Raw genomic sequence first — 14,469 nt, forward strand, 5'->3', positions numbered from 1 at the left:
TTCCCGCCCCCCCCACACAGCAGTTTCCCATAGGTATCCTGAGGATAGGGGTGGGGAATGATCAGGCTCTCTGAAATTCCTAAAGGGTTAATGGGGTCCCAGGCTGGGGAGCAGAGCCCAGCCTCCCTCCTGCCTCACAGTGAGGAATCCCCCGCAGGCAGGTGAGTTAATGAGTGGCAGGTTGACTAGGAGGCAGCACCTTTGCCTGGCAGGAGCTGGGAGGTGTAGGGCGGAGGGGGGCTGGAAGATTGGAAAAACCCTTTCTGTTTTTCTCTCCATACCAACGAATCTGTGAAAGCACCCAGCAGGGCAGTGACTTGCTCAAGGTCATCAGCACCTTGGAGGCTGAGCCATGTAGCTAATTTCCTGTCAGGCAAGCCACCTAACCCTCTGAGCTGCAGTGGCTTCCCTGTGAACTGGGGACCCTTGTGCTCCCCGGGAGGGCATGGGGTGGAGGAGCCATGGGAGGCTGGCTCTGCCACTCCACAGCCCCCAGTAGGCACAGGTTTGCTTCCTGGTTTCTTTCCTCCTGGGCCTGGCTGTTGGCTTCTTCACCCCCCACTCAGAGCCCATACCTGGAATCTGCCACCAGCCCTGGAATGTCAGGGACCCTCAGAGCTCAGGCCTCTCCCACGCTTTCCCTCAACTTATCCTCTGGGTTGGTCGGTGACCCCCACCCCTGTAGCTCTTCACCTCAAATCAGTTGGACATTTCCCAATTGTAAATTTCCATGCCACCCACCCTCCTCCCCAGCAACTAATTACTTCTAAAAATTATTCGCTTCAGTCTCTGTCCCTCTAGATTTCTGCTAGAGCCTGGCAACTGCTCCTCACTTCCACCACCTCATCTTGTTCCTTCCAACCTGATCCAGAGAATCACTGTAAAATTAAAATCCTATCTGTGTCATTCCCCTGCATACCCCTTTCAGAGGCTCTCTGTTGACTCCCAAGAAAGATGTTGGATACCTTAGCATGACCCCAGGAGGTTCCAGCCTGTGCTTCCTCTCTGGCATCCCTCTCCTCTGGAACTTAAGCCCACCCCTCCATTCCCAAATATGAATCCAGAGCCTACCCTGTTCTAGCCCCTGAGGATACCACAGTGAACAAAATGAAGTCCCCACTGTGGGCATTTGAGTTCTAGTTGAGGGGAGACAAGATAAGTAAATGGGGTATATAGTATGAAAGATGGCAATGAGTACTATGGATAAAATTAAATCTGGAAGGAAAGACAGGGAACACCCAGGGGAGGTGGTGATATCATATTCTGGGAAGACCTCACTATAAAGCTAACATTTGGACAAAGACTTGAAGAAGGTAAGGGAGCAGCCAAGCAGATACCTGGAGAAAGAGCACTCCAGGCAGCAGGAACAGCAAGTGCAAAGGCCCTGGGGTATCTGTGTGTTCCAAGGAGGGCATGGAGCCAGGGAGGCTGGAGTGGAGTGAGGGGAGGCACGGCAGAAGATGAGCTCAGAGGGGTAATGGAGTGGGCGACATGGGCCAATTATCTAAGGTCTTCTAGGCCATTTTGAGGTCTTTGGCTTTTATTCTGGTAAGACAGAAAGTCATTCCAGGGTTCTGAGCAGGTGTGACAAAGTCTGACATGGCGTTTGGATTGGAAAAAGACTTTAGGGGGCGAGGGTAAAAGCAGAGAGCACTTAGGGGGACAGAGATGAGGGGGGCTCAGTCCAGGCTGATGAGTAGTGGCTGATGAGAAGTGATTGGGTTCTTATACCTTGGAGGTAGAGCCAACAGGATGCAGGTGTGAGAGAGGAGGTGCGGATGTTGGCTGGGATACCTAGGCACTGGGCTGGAGAACACAGGAAGGATGGAGTTGACCTGGGAGGAGCAGGTCTGGGGAGGGAGGGAAGGAGTATGCAGTGTAGGGGCAAGTGTGTGTATAGCATTTAGAGTTGTATCTCCAGTCCTGCATCAGTGTTTATTTGCCCCTGGGCTTTTGCACATGCTGGTCTCTGTCTGAACTGCTTTTATTGCCCTGACAGAACTCCAGCTGACTCCTGAAGGATCCCTTCTGTGACTCTCTCCCTTAATTCCTCACCTCAAACCCCCAGCGTATCCCTCTCTCTGCTTTGTGCACATGCTGGACCTCACACTTATCTCAGAGCCTTTATCGTGTTTTGCCCCAGAAGGTAGGACCAAGTGCCTCACTCTCTGAAACCCCTTGTTTATCAGAGTGCCCCATACGTCTGAGTGTCTGCACATAGCAGGCACTCAAGACTGAGAGGACCTGGTTTGAATCCTGGCTCTACTATGTACAGGTTCTGAGACCTTGAGCCGCTTACCTTGCCTCCATGAACCTCAGTATGTGCATCTGTGAAATGGGCGAGATCTTTCCCCTCCCTGCCTCTGAGGATATTGCGAGGATCTTAAATTCCGTGGACAGGAAGAAAGCAGTGGTTAGCGCGCCCTCTGCTGGAAGACGGCAGACTCCTCAACCACTCCTCCCGCTCTCCCGCACTTTGCGGGGAGGGAGGTAAAAGTCAGAGGCCCCGGGGAGGGGAACGAGCACCTTGGGCAGGTACCCCAGCACTACCAAAGCACCGCACGCTCCTGTTTGTTCCCATTCGCTCACCACGGCTCTGCGGAAGAGGTTAGATTAGCCCCATTCTACTGAGCACCTACTTGCCCCAGAGCTGCTTACTCGTCCGTCACTCACGGTTTAAATTTTTTTTTTTTTTTGAAGAGGAGAAAAAAAGGAGAAAGGGGGCTGGGTCACAGAGAGGAAAGTAAAGGTAGGGACAGGAGGAGACTGCGCTGGTGACTGGGAGGCCTCTCAGGAATGGTTAAGGACCAGACCCACCTACATTGGGGCTGGGGCTATGTGCGTCCCAGTCCCCGTTCAGCCACCAACTCAGTTTGGGAAGATCTTGAGCAGTCCCTTCGCCTCCCCGGCCTCAGTTTCCTCACCAGTGAAATGGGCGTGATAACCCCTCCCCTGCGCCCCTCTCCAGGCGGAGGGACCTGGGCATGACCCCAAGGGGGTTTTGAAAGCGCCTCGCTAGCGCACGCTACCCGCCACAAGGGGGCGCGAGAGACGCCTGCTGGACTGCGAGGGGAGACCCGTCCCGCCCGCTGGAAGCCAGGACCCAGAGGGCAGGCGGCGGCCCCACCTCCGTTTCCATTTCTGGGAGGGGCACTCGCTTCCCTTCTCTGGTCCTCTCTGTAAGACGATGATAACGGTGGGTCCCGCCCTATTGATAAGCACAGATTACAAAGTATTTTCTTCTCCATTAGGTCACTTACCTGCCCAATACCAGGGAGATGGCCCTGATGCCACCCTCAGTCCCCAGGTGACAAAACTAAAACCAAGAGCGGAGCCACCAGCTAGGGGAGTCGGTTATGGTATCCAGAAGCACAGCCCTTACTGGGGAGGAGGGAGACGGTGATGACAACGAACAGGAAAATCCCCAACCTGCTCAGTCCGGTTGCCAAATAGAAGCCATCATCCACATTAACAATCGAACCCCGTACAAACGACAAGTTAACGTTTTCTTTTAGAGACACCGACGGTCCTCATTTCCTATAATCCTGTAAGAGAATCTGATTTTCCCCATCAGCCTGCCCCAGAACTGGAATTCCACCACTGCAATCTCATTCTTAGAATTAAGGCAGATGCCTAGATCAGAAGGCAAAGGAATTGCTGTCAGTCATTCAGGCCCTAGGGGGGCACCAAGGCACCTGAGCCTCCCCTGGAGCGGCTCACAGAGGAACCCAGGCCAGCAGGCTTCTCTGTTCTGGGAGGTGCAGTAAGCATCCCCATTTTACAGAGGAGGAAAACTGAGGCATAGGGAAGTAACTTGATCAAGGCCACACTGTCCCACTGTAGAGGACCCAGAACCCAAGCCCAGGCACTGTCCCTGGCCCCAGGGCCCGAACTTTTAACCTTCTTGCTAAGGTTAGGGAGTATCCCACGGTGGCTAGGTGCATGGCCTCTGGGTCAAATCCCAGCTGCTATGCCATTTCTAGCTGTGTGACTTTGGGCAAGAGACTTGTCTGCTCTCCTCCTAAAGTGGGATAGCAGTGCCAGCCTCACAGGGCTCCCCTTGAATGAGTACTTTCTGTAACATGTTTAGAACATGCAGCCGCGCAGCCACGATCCAGTAACTACGGCCGCTTCTCCTGAGCCTCAGATGGGCGCGTGACCTTGAAGAGTCTCCAGCGCCCCGGGATTCCAAGTGCCCGCCCGTGGGGTCCTGGAATCTTCCAGCGGCGTTCTGTGTGTTTGGGCTGGGGCTCTGGGCCCGCCTGCCCAGGATTGGACGGTGTGGGGCCACCTGTCCACCCGGCTCAGCCCCACACAGGCAAATGAGGTGATGTCAAAGCCCTGGCTGGGGCCCAGCTCCCGGAGCCGCCCCTCTCCGCCTGGCCTCTCCCTCGCGCAGAGGCGCACACCCAGCCGCCCGGGGCCGAGGGGCGCGGGGCAGGCCCGGCGGAGCGCAGCCCCGCGGCCGAGCCTGTGCGCCCAGCAGCTGCGCCGGGCGGGGGCCGCTGCCCCCTTCAGCCCCGAGTGCGGGCTCGCGCGGCCCGGAGCGTGGGCCCTCGGGTGCTGGGGGCCACGCCGGTTGGGGTGCGTGGCCATGGCCGACGAGAAGACCTTCCGCATCGGCTTCATCGTGCTGGGGCTCTTCCTGCTGGCCCTCGGCACCTTCCTCATGAGCCACGACCGGCCCCAGGTCTACGGCACCTTCTACGCCATGGGCAGCGTCATGGTGATCGGGGGCGTCGTCTGGAGCATGTGCCAATGCTACCCCAAGGTAGGGGCGGGGAGGGCCAGCTGGGGGCCAGGGGGGCGGGGGCGAGCCTCTCTTCCAGGCCTGCTCCCCCAGCCTTCGGTCATCTTCTCATACCCCCCTTTGCACTTCCTGTCTTCTCTACTCTCCTGATCATCCATCCATCATCGGTTGGTCCCTCGGTCTGTCCATCCATCCATCCATCCATCCATCCATCCATCCATCCATCCATCCATCCATCCCTCTCTCTCGATTATATGGATTGATCAGAAGGTCCCCTGGATCTGGAGCCCTGAACCAGGCCCATGGGGAGACACAGTGAGACCCCCCACAGTCACCCATGTGCTTGGAACCGAAGTAAACAAGTGCTTGCACCTGCCAGTCACTCCTGCTTTCCTGGTGCGGTTCAGGCCTCCTCCGAGCTTTCTGTGCCTCTGTAGATCCGTTTTATAGTGCAGAAGCCCAAGGCTCAGAAAGGTGAGGTCCCACCGCTCCTCAGTGTCAGACATCGGAGCTCAGGTGTGTGTGACTTCAGGCATCACCCTCTACCTCGGAGCGCCATCCCGGTGTCCCAGAGCTGCTGAGAGATCTGGGCGGGCCAGGCGTAACCTTGATGGCAGGGGTGGTTAGTGCTCTGTCCTTCCAAGTTACAGTGTACTCCTAGCCTTGTGAGTGACTTAGTGATGGGAACAGCATTGTGTGGGATTCCTGAGTTCTAGTTCCAGCTCTGTACCAAACTTTCTGTGTGATGTTTGTTTTTCTGAGCCTCAGTTTTTACATCTGCAGAATGGAGCCCCAAGCCCCTATTTCTTCCAGCTCAGAGAGTTTGAACAGAGAAGAGATGGGATGTAGGAATGTTTTATAAACTGTAGAGTGTTATATTTAGATGAATGGCTGCCACCCTTACTGTTATTGATTCTCCCAAGAGTTGTAAGCCTCTAGTGCTCAGAGAGGTAGTGTGGCTTTTCCAAAGTCACACAGCTGGTCAGAGAGACCCAGGGAGACAAGAAGAGAAGCATGGATTCTAACTTGGGTTCTGCCTCTGTCTGCTCGGGAGACTCTAGTCAAGCACCTTCCCTGTCTGAGCTTCGGTTTCCTCATTTGTACAATATGTGTCAGGAAGAGGGGATGGGAAGGGGGTGCATTTAAGGGCCCTGCTGGTCCAGACATCTAGGGCTCTAGGCCCCAGGTGACCCCTACCACCTGCAGTCCCCTCCTCACCTCCCACATGGGTGGCTGTGCTGGGGGGGGCATGGGGTGTTCCAGTGGGGAGATAGCAGGGAGGAGCTCCTGGGGGACTGCGCCCAGCTCTCCCAGCCCTGCCCCCTCCATGGGCCAGCCCCAGGCTGTCAGGATGTTTGTTGCTGGGGCGGTCCTGGCTGGTTTGTAGTCGTTTACCCAGAAGTTTACAGTCAACTCGCCTCTGTCAGTGCAATGCCCTGAGCACAGGTCACCGGGAAAAGAGGTTCTTGGGGCCCAAGCCACTCACATCACCCCCTCTATTCATCCTCCCCCTCCTCCTCCTCCCAGTGATGTGGCTGGACGCTGGGGACAGCTGGGTGCAGGGTAGGGTCCTTGCTGCCCTCTCCCCCTTTCCCAGAGGCGGCCCTGGGTGGTGGGCAGTGCCGGGGTGGCAGCGGGAGATGAGGGAGGGAATATTGCCGGGTATTAATGAGTAACTGTTGATAGGTTCACGTGCCCCTGTGCGGCGGAGGCAGCGGTGTGGGGTGGAAACATGCTTTCGTGTCCAGATTCAAATCCCTCCTCCCTCCTGCTCCACTTCTGTGACCTTGTCAGAGGGAGTCTCCCGCCTCCGGAGCCAAGTGGGAGGAACCAGTTGGGGTCTTGTACGTGGGGGACCCAGCACCACACCGGACACAGAGCTGGTTCCATGCGTTGTTCTGAGGGTTGGCGTTCGTGGCCTGGGGCGGCCTCTGCGTCTGTGCAGGTGTGGGTCTGGGGGTGTTAGATCCAGCACATGAAGGGAGGGAGCGGCGTGTGTTATAAACCAGGAGGCACGCGAGAGGGGGAGGCCTGTCCCCAACACCGGCTCCTTGGGTCCTGGGCTCTCAAAACCCTCAGCAAATGCTGGTGCCCACCCTCCCCTCAGAATCCCTCCCTTGCCTCTCGGTGTCTGATAAATGGGAATTTCCTAGATTGAAAGAAATATAAATATAAAGGACTGGAATCAGCCAATTAAGTTATGGGAGTGAGAGGTAGCCAATTCCAACATGAATTAAGCTGTCCCTGTCTTTGAGGGGCTGGGGGGCTTGCAGGGAAGACAATTTTCTGCCTGATGGGGAGGGTGTAGGCTTCACGGAGAAGACGAGCTGGGCTTTGTGGGCTAAGTAGAAGTTCACCAGGCAGAGAAGATGGGAAAGACATTCCAGCCAGAAGGAACAGCATGATCAAAGACGCGAGGTGAAAGAGCAAGGCAGGTGGGCATCATGGCCGCAGGGGGTGGGGGTGGGGGTGGAGATGGAGGAGGGTGAGGAGGAGGGAATTGGGCTCAGCTCCGCAGGGCCTGAGATGCTGTGCCAAGGAGCATGGACCGTGCCCTTTTGTTGATGGGACAAGAGAGGGACATGATCAGCTTTGTAGTTCAAAAGAGTTATCAGGCTGGCATGGGGAGGAGGAAGGCCCGGGGGCAGCAGACCAGTGTGGGAGGCTCCTTCTCTGGTGCAGGTGAGAGGTGATGGTCTCCTGGACTAAGGCAGAATTTAAACCCAAGACTGTAGAAACTGAGAAGACATTTCTAGCTCATCAAACGTGCACTACCTGCTGTGGCTGGGCATGGCACTGGCACGTCCGTCTAGCTTACTCACTGAACTGAGGTCGATTTGGTCAGATGTGGTGGTCAGCTGGACCTCGGGCTTGAGACAGGAGGAAAAATTGGGGAAAGTCTAGCAGGTGGGGCAGTGAGGGTGCTGCACCTGTTAGCCGAGGTGGGCCAGGGGAGCTGAGAGAAGGGGTGGGATTAGCAGGAAAAGCAGTGTCTCTCCCTGTCCAGCTTCTGCCTCTGCCCACGGGTCCCCCATTCCCCACTCCTTCCTGTGCTGTAGCCACAGGCTGGAATAAAGTGCTCGGCTGGAGCCCAGGACAAGCCCCTGTCTGGTGGTTGATGGATCTGTCCTCTCCATAGGCCTCCCTCCTTTCATCTGCTCCCTCCTTTGGGGGGCTGCTGAATGCTCTGCCTAAACACAGATCTGTGGGCACTCTCCACCTGAGAGCCCACCAGGGCTCTCGCTGCTTCTGGATAAAGACTGAACTCCTTAGTCTAATGCCCTGGGGTCTTTGTGGTCTGATCTCCCCTCCCTAGCTTCAGCTCTGTCTGTCCTCTCTCTTAGAAGGACTCATATTCTAAGGTGCTCCAGTCTTTCCTTCTTCTCCAGGCTTTTCACAATGGCGACGATGATGGTGATGGTGATGATGGTGATGATATGATGATGATGTTGATGGAGGTGATAATGGTAAGGGTGATGGTGATGGTTGTGGTAATGATGATGATGATGGTGATGGTGATGGAGGTGATGATGATGATGGTGATGGTGATGATGGTGATGATGATGATGGTGTTGGTTATGATGGTGATGATGAGAAGAAGGAAGATGGTCACTGGGTCATGAAACATTGAGGCAGAGGAAGGGACAACTTCTTCAAAGTACAGAGCCAGCAGGCAAGTGCAGGGTATCCTTAGTGAGTATAGAAGATACCCAGGCCCCTGCCTGATGTCCAGACATTTGGGGGAAGCTTACCCCTCCCAGGAGTTCTAAGAACCCCTCCATCCATCACTGCCATCTCCCCAGCAGGATGGAGCTTTTCCGATTCAGACAAGTGTCTCTTATTCACTGCACTCTATGGGAAGGGAGAAGGGCACTGCTATTTATGAACCTAGTTACAATACAGAAGAGCCTCGTCAAATATTTGTTGAATAAGTGTTCAGTTGAGGAGAGCAAGACTCAGAATGTAACCTCAGCTGCATCCAATTATTATTTACTGAGCAACTACTATGTGCCAGGTACTGTGCTGGGGATTTCTTATATATTATCTCATGAAATCCTCACAGCAACCCCAGGAGACAGGCTTTGCTAGAATTATTTTTTAAATTGTGCTGAAATACACAGCATAAAATTTACCATCAAACCCATTTTCAAGTGTTAGTTACATTTGCAATGCTGTGCAACAGATCTCTGGAACTTTTTTCATCCTGCAAAGCTGAAACTCTTTACCCATTGAACAGTAACTCCTCATGCCCCACCTCCAGCCTGTGGCAACCACCATTCTACTTTCGGTCTCTGTGACTTTGACTGTTCTAGATACCTCATATAAGTGGAGCCATTTGTCTTTTTGTGACTGGGTATTTCTTCAGGTTTTATCCATGTTGTAGCTTGTGTCCGAACTTCCTTCCTTTTTAAGGCTGGATAACGTCCCATCGCAGGCATAGGCCACGTTTTGTTTATTGGTTCATGCGCGCAGGGACACTAGCATTGCTTTCACTCCTGACTAGCTAGGAAGAATGCAGCCAATATCTCTTCAAGGCCAGCCCCATTTTACAGAGGGGAACAGAGAGGCTCTGGGGGGGGTGATGACCTGCCCAGGGGAGGATTTTCACTCAGTGTCCCAGACCCCAAAGACAGGCTCCTTCTGCCTCATTCCACTGCCTTCTTTATGACCCACCTCCCCTCCACCACCCGTGCCCACCTCATGGGGCTACACGTGCAGAGACCTCTTGATCCCTGAAAGTTCAGGGACAGGGACTGGTGGGCACAACCCCAGCCATCTGTCCCCCACCGTAGCCTCTGTGCCAAGAAACACATGACAGTGACCTGCTTTCCACTCATTTGCCAGATAGGGATGAAGTGCCAGGTACATTCTGGGCACTGGATGAAGACTCTGGTCAAAGACAAGATGTGAGCAACTCTGGGGCAGGGATGTTTGTCTCATTCGCTCTCGACTGACCCCTAGGGCCTAAAGAGTGCCTGGCACACAGCAGGTGCTCAATAAATATTTGTCGGGTAAATGTAGGAGCCCAAGGATCCATCTACCCACTGGTGCTGGCCCTGACCAGGCCCTTTCCTGTCAGAAGGGGAGTCTCTCCCTGGCTGGGCCTCTCTCCCAGGGCATGTGGAGAGGTTAGACCGGTGCTCTGGGGGAGCAGCGACCAAGGACCAAGGGCATGTGCACGCAGCCACAGAGAAGCCATCTCCCCTTTGCCCTGCAGATTGCCTTCGTCCCCGCTGACTCTGAATTCCAGGGCGTCCTGTCTTCGAAGCCGCCGGGCTTGCTGGAGAATGGACTCACTGCTGAGATGAAGAGGTAGGTGCTGGGCCCTCTGCGCCTGGTGGTGATGGGGGGTTAAGGGGAGGAGCACTGTGCCCCTCAGTGAGGCAGTGAGCCGGTCTCCTCTTACAGAGGACACTGAGGGAGTGGGGTGGAGGGTGGACAGTGTCTCCCCGCTTGCTCAAGGCCCTGGCCAGGCCTTCCCACTTACCTAAGAACATCCTGTCAGAAATCATGGACTGTTTTGAACTCTTAGTTCTGTGAGGCAAGCATTATCATTCCCATTTTACAGACGAGGAAACTGAGGCTCAGGGACTTTATCCTGTCTTACAGTGATCTAGTGCCAGACCAAAAATCAAAGTCAGGCTTGACCCGAAATCCCAAAGAGCTGTGACTCCTACTGTTTTAGCAAACGAGAGGCATGAGGATGGTGGAGGCACGGCCCGGGGCTCTGCCACTTACTGGTGTGTGGCTTTGGGAAAGTGATGTACCTCTCTTTGCCCGCTTTGTAAAATGGGGATACTAACGGTCCCTTCCTCCTGGGGGTTCAGGGAGGATTCAGTGAGATAATAATATAAGCAAAGTGCATAGTAGGCCCTACGTAAGTGTTGTTGTCATTAGTAAGAAGAGCTCCTTTACACAGAGTCTGAATCAGACATTTGCACCCATTGCCTCCTTCAGTCCTCATAGAAGCCCTGTGAATGGGGGGGGGGGGTGTCCAGCCCTTTATACAGAGGTGGAAACTGAGGCTCAAGAAGTATAAGCATAAGCCCCAAACCTCACAGGGAGTCAGTGACAGACCAGGCCAGACCTGCTTTTGTCCCTGAAGGTGCCAAGCCGTGGCTCGCCAGACACGGCAGGGAGCACTTCAGCCTGGCAGGGCTGCTGTGACAGAGCCCAGGCTCGGGCTGTCCTGAGTTCCGGGCCCCTCCCTGTCAGCTCCCAGACATGCAGCCCTGGGCAAGGATTTAGTCTCTGCGCTTCGCTTTCTGGAGGGACTGTAGAGAGCAGTAGGAAACGTGATGTCTGGAGCCCCAGCACCGATATCTGGTGTCTGAGTCACGGGGGCAAGCCCGCTAAACGCTCTGTGCCTCAGTTTCCTTCAGTATCTCCCAGAGTTAGGGAGAGGATGAGATGAACTGCCTGACGGAACCTGGCAGGTAAGGAGCACTCAGTAGCTGCTAATTACCACTGCCATGTCCTCATCGGAAAAACGGGCACGATTATTCTGCTTAAATGTGTTATTCAGAATAAATGGGGTGACAGGCATAAAGCCTATAGCCACTGTCTTGAACCCAGTAAACTCGGTCAGTGCGACTGGTCTTCTTCATTTTGCAGTTGCACCCTTGGGGCTAACTTGGGAGACACGGGGTGAGAGGAACCCTGGGCTGAGTCTGAGCTCTGCCCCTGCCTTACCTCGCTGGGCCTCAGTCTCCTCAGCCACGAGCTAGCACAGGGACGACCCTTGAGGGCTTCTGTGGGATCAGGCAGACCAGGCGTCCAGAGCGGGTGGGCCGGGGGACAGCGCCGATGCCTGCTGAGCGAACCCTTGCCCACCTGCCCGTCCTCTCTCCTGCTGTCCCCCGTGCCTGCCCAGCCCCCAGCCCCCCTACGTGAGGCTGTGGGAGGAAGCCGCCTACGACCAGAGCCTGCCCGACTTCAGCCACATCCGGATGAAGGTCTTGGGCTACAGCGAGGATCCCCGCCCCCTGCTGGCCCCTGAGCTGGGACGGCCGCAGCCGGAAGCTAGTGACAGAGCAGAAGGTGGCCCTCGCGATGCTCAGGCCCCGATGGAGGCTGCCGTGGTCGTCCACAGGGGCTCAGATGAAGACGAGGGGGAAAGCAACCCGGCTCCGAGCAGTCCCAGGTGAGCGTGCAGGGCGCAGGAGTGGGGATGCTGCCCACCCCCGGGGGCGAAGGAGAGGAATGTGGGCCTCTGAGTGGTGGGTGGGTACATCCGGGGTATATAGGGCAGTGAGGGCGGGGACACCCCGAGAGGCAGCAGGTGTAGCAGATGCATGAGTCTGGGCTCAGACGGGCCTGGGTTCAAATCCCAGCAGCGCTGCTGTGTAACCCTGGCAAGTTTCTTACCCTCCTGAGCCTCGGTTTCCCCACATGGGAATAATCACTCCTGCCTCAGAGGGGTGTTGTGGAGATCAGGACAGTGCATTTAAGCATCAGGCATACTACGGGCCTCTGTACTGTCTGAATGCTTGTCACATGTGGCGAGGGCCATGGCACCAGAGGACCTGAGTTCAAATCTAGACTCTGCAGCTGATGTGCTCTGTGACCTCGGGCAGGTCACTCCCCAGCCCAGCCCACCCCTGGATGTTTATGAACTGGGATCCTTAGTCATCCCTTTATTTACTTACTCATCTCCCACTGTTACTGGGCACCTACCCCCCACCAGGCCTGATGGCCCCCACCCTGAGGAGCTCCCAGTCCAGTGGGGGAGGCAGGTGAGGGAACGGAAGGTCACACCTAGTGTGATGGGGGCTGAGGGCCCAGAGGAGAGCCCTGAGAGATTGGAGACGTGGAAGAGTGACCTGGTTTGGATAACAACATGATAATGACTCATTTCTTGAGCACCTACTATGTGCCAGGCATTGTGCAAAGTGCTTTGCACACATGATCTGCTATAAACCTCAGAGACTCCAGAGGAGTGAATACTGTTATTCCCTCCACCTTATAGGGGAGGAAACTAAGGCTCAGACAGGTGAGCTCACCTTCCCCATCCTTGTAGCTAGTGGCCAGGTTTAGGCCCAGGCAATCTGACTCAAAGCAACCCTTGCCCTCTCTGGCTTTGCCCCTGCAGCTCCCCAGCCCGTCCCCAGGGCCCTGCACCCTTGGCTTCCTTCCAAGATGAACTGGATGTGGGCTCCAGTGAGGGTGGCAGCCCCAACTCATCTCCACCCGAGGGGGAGGTGCCTGGCCCCCAGCCAGGGGAGCCCTGGGCCTGCAGGTGCCAGCTGGACCGCTTCCATGACTTTGCTCTGATCGATGCCCCCACGTCGGAGGACACACCTCCCGCGGGTCAATGGCTGGACGAAGCCCTACCCAGCTACTGGCAGCGGTCCCCGAGGGCAAAAGAGGAGGAAGAGGCTTCGGACACAGGTGCAGAGGAGCCGGAGCAAGAGGAGGAAGACTTGTACTATGGGCTGCCCGACAGTCCTGGGGACCCCTTCCCAGACAAGGAACTGGGCTTCGAGCCCGATGCCCAGGGCTTGGATGGAACTGCCCCTGGGTGCTAGCCTGGCACCAGCCACTAGCCCTGTGTGGTTACTCAGGGCCTTGGTTTCCCTGTCTGCGCAATGGTGGTGTATGGAGGTTCAGATGAGATGGTGGGTCCTAGAGCACCTGGAGAACTGTAAGGAAACGCCCAGGGAAGGGATGGTTGCTTTCAATGGATTGTTGCCGCCCCAGTTGTTATTTTGGGGGGTTAAAGCATTGAAGGTAATGTGACTCATTGAGAAGATCTTCAGCAGCTGGGACCCTCAGGAGCCTTCTCTGCCTCCCCCCAAAAGCTGGCCTCTGAGCAGGAGCCCTCCTTGGTGCTGCGCCTGGTTCTCTGATCTCCTGTGAAGGCCTCTCAGGGCTTCTGCTCCTGTTGAATCTTACAGTCTGCCTGGTACATGCTGTGATCCACCTTCACCCAGAGCTAACCACATGCCCGCCACCACATCCCTCCTGTGGCTCCCATTACTCTGACCAAAACCTTCCATGACTGACCTCGCTGACCCCCCAACTTACTCTCCCCCTTCAGCCCCATGCCACACCCTCTGCTCCCCAGTCCTCGGCCATGTCCTACCACACAGACACTCACCCTGCCACGGTGCCCTTCCTTTCTGCCAGGAAGCCCTTTGATCCCTGTCTGCCAGGCAAATTTGTGCTCATCCTTCAAACCCTTGCACAGATATCCCTCCTCTGAAAGCCTTTCCTGATGTCACCACCTCCTGGGGCAAGTTAGTCCTGGCTCCTTGGTGCCACACCTTTGGGTCTTGTGCACTTATCTCTGGACCATGACTGTTCAAGGTTGGTGCCCTTGCTTTACTCACATTGGTGTCTCCGGTGTCCAGAGTCAGTACTCACTGAGGGTGGACAGAACTGACCAGAACCAGGAAACTTTTGCATAGAATGTCCCCTCCCCCACTCCCCCAACTCTTAGACTCCCAGCCCCTTTACTCTTTGGCATTCAGACTTCCAAATGGCCTGCACAGGAGTCACAAAGCCAGGCAAAAGCCCCTGGAATAACCCCCATCCCTGCACAATACATCTGCATTGGTTTAGGATCGTGGGTGAAATGAAACTTCCTGGCTTAACTCAATTTGATTTGGGTGGCATTTACTCAACATCTGCTATGTGCCAGATACTAAGCCAGGGTCTTTAGGGGGGAAAAGACACGAACTGATAACAGTTCTTGCCCTCAAAGGGCTCACAATCTA

General features: G+C 55.5%; 1 protein-coding gene across 1 annotated transcript; it reads left to right on the plus strand.

The window, feature by feature from the left end:
• The first annotated feature begins 4,594 nt into the window (after positions 1–4,594).
• Positions 4,595–13,278, plus strand: BSND (barttin CLCNK type accessory subunit beta). Its single transcript, XM_087820005.1, has 4 exons — positions 4,595–4,771; positions 9,969–10,063; positions 11,625–11,894; positions 12,843–13,278. Exons 1-4 carry the CDS (start codon positions 4,595–4,597, stop codon positions 13,276–13,278), a joined length of 978 nt encoding a protein of 325 aa, XP_087676131.1.
• The last annotated feature ends 1,191 nt before the right edge of the window (positions 13,279–14,469 follow it).

Source organism: Miniopterus natalensis, chromosome 9 (genome assembly GCF_054644295.1).
Source record: "Miniopterus natalensis isolate mMinNat1 chromosome 9, mMinNat1.hap1, whole genome shotgun sequence".
Taxonomy (NCBI): domain Eukaryota; kingdom Metazoa; phylum Chordata; class Mammalia; order Chiroptera; family Miniopteridae; genus Miniopterus; species Miniopterus natalensis.